Consider the following 1,481-nt stretch of genomic DNA (forward strand, 5'->3'; position numbering starts at 1 on the left):
ACATGTCTATTCAGGTCCTTTTGTCTATTTATTTATTGAGTTTTTAGTGTTTTTCTTACTGGTTCATCCTGTGTATATGTATTATAGGAAAGATTTTACATCACTATTAATTTTTCTTGACCTGGAAACTTTAAGAGAGATTCCTTTATCTAGGAGGAAAGATGAAAAGACTTTGCAAGTTCACTGAGCTGTATCTTTATATCTTCTGATTTTATTTATTTATTTATTTATTTATTTTTGAGACCAAGTCTTGCTCTGTTGCCCAGGCTGGAGTACAGTGGTGCAATCTCGGCTCACTGCAACCTCTGCCTCCTGGGTTCAAGCAGTTCTCCTACCTCAGCCTCCCAAGTAGCTGGGACTACAGGCACCCACCACCATGCCCGGCTGATTTTTGTATTTTTAGTAGAGATGGGGTTTCACCATGTTGGCCAAGCTGGTCTTGAACTCCTGACCTCAGGTGATATGCCTACCGTGGCCTCCCAAAGTGCTGGGATTACAGGCGTGAGACCCCGCGCCCAGCCTTCTTTGGTGTTTTCATGTCTTTTTCACCTGCTCACTTTTTCCTTACTGCTGAACCAACGGACTTTTACCCAGTATTTTACACTTCTTTTGGACTCCATTGTGAAGAAAGTGCTCCTGTACCCTCTCCCTTTTCCAGCTTGTGGTCTCCCTGCTCCTAATTGCTTGATGTAGGCTAATATCCTACACATTCCCTTAATTCACTTTAACCTTTGAGATCAAGGGCTGACATTTTAAAAAACCACAGGCATAAAGATAATCTCTTGCACTGGGAGGATAATATCCCAGTCTTCCTCTACGATCTGTTCTTTTTTTTTTTACGCTTAGAGGCAAGACATTGTTCTGTTTCTTTCAAAGCTTGAAAGCTATCGTTCAGTTTCTCCTCACCATTCTGAACCTGTCTGGCTTCTCTCATCTCCCATGTCCTCACTTGAGATTGTGGATGGGAGGAATGACTCATCCTGGCAGTCATAGTTACTTTGGCCCTCTGTCTGCTCTCCTTCTGTAGAAACCCCTCTTCCTTTCCCGAGCTGCGCTGACGGGACTGGCGGATGCAGTGTGGACACAGGAGCACGATGCTATTCTGGAACACTTTGCCCAGGACCCTACAGAATCCATCCTCACCATCTTCATTGACCCTTGTTTTGGGCTGAAGCTAGATCTGGGCATGCCTGTACAGGTGCGTACCCTACATTCCCAGGTCAAAGGCGGTCCTACAGAGAGCTGAGGGCTCTCAGTTCCTTCGTCATCCTTAAGTCTTGTCATCTCCTGTGCCCACGGCCTACTGAGCCCCACTGTGTCAGGCACCCTACTTGGTGGCAAGGATGAGAAGAAGGATGACGCAAGAATGTTGTCATGGGCCGGGCGCGGTGGCTCACGTCTGTAATTCCAGCACTCTGGGAGGCCGAGGTGGGTGGGTGGATCGTGAGGTCAGGAGACCGAGACCACCCTGGCTAACACAG

General features: G+C 46.9%; 1 protein-coding gene across 1 annotated transcript in view; it reads left to right on the forward strand.

Annotated features, from left to right (window-relative positions):
- The window catches only part of DNAH2 (dynein, axonemal, heavy chain 2), a 124,488-nt gene that overhangs the window by 8,241 nt on the left and 114,766 nt on the right, over positions 1-1,481 (forward strand). The window contains 1 exon segment of the mRNA XM_011958636.1: positions 1,028-1,198. Within this exon segment, the coding sequence (XP_011814026.1) occupies positions 1,028-1,198 (171 nt within the window).

The sequence above is a fragment of the Colobus angolensis genome, unplaced genomic scaffold (genome assembly GCF_000951035.1).
Source record: "Colobus angolensis palliatus isolate OR3802 unplaced genomic scaffold, Cang.pa_1.0 Scaffold47, whole genome shotgun sequence".
Classification (NCBI taxonomy): domain Eukaryota; kingdom Metazoa; phylum Chordata; class Mammalia; order Primates; family Cercopithecidae; genus Colobus; species Colobus angolensis.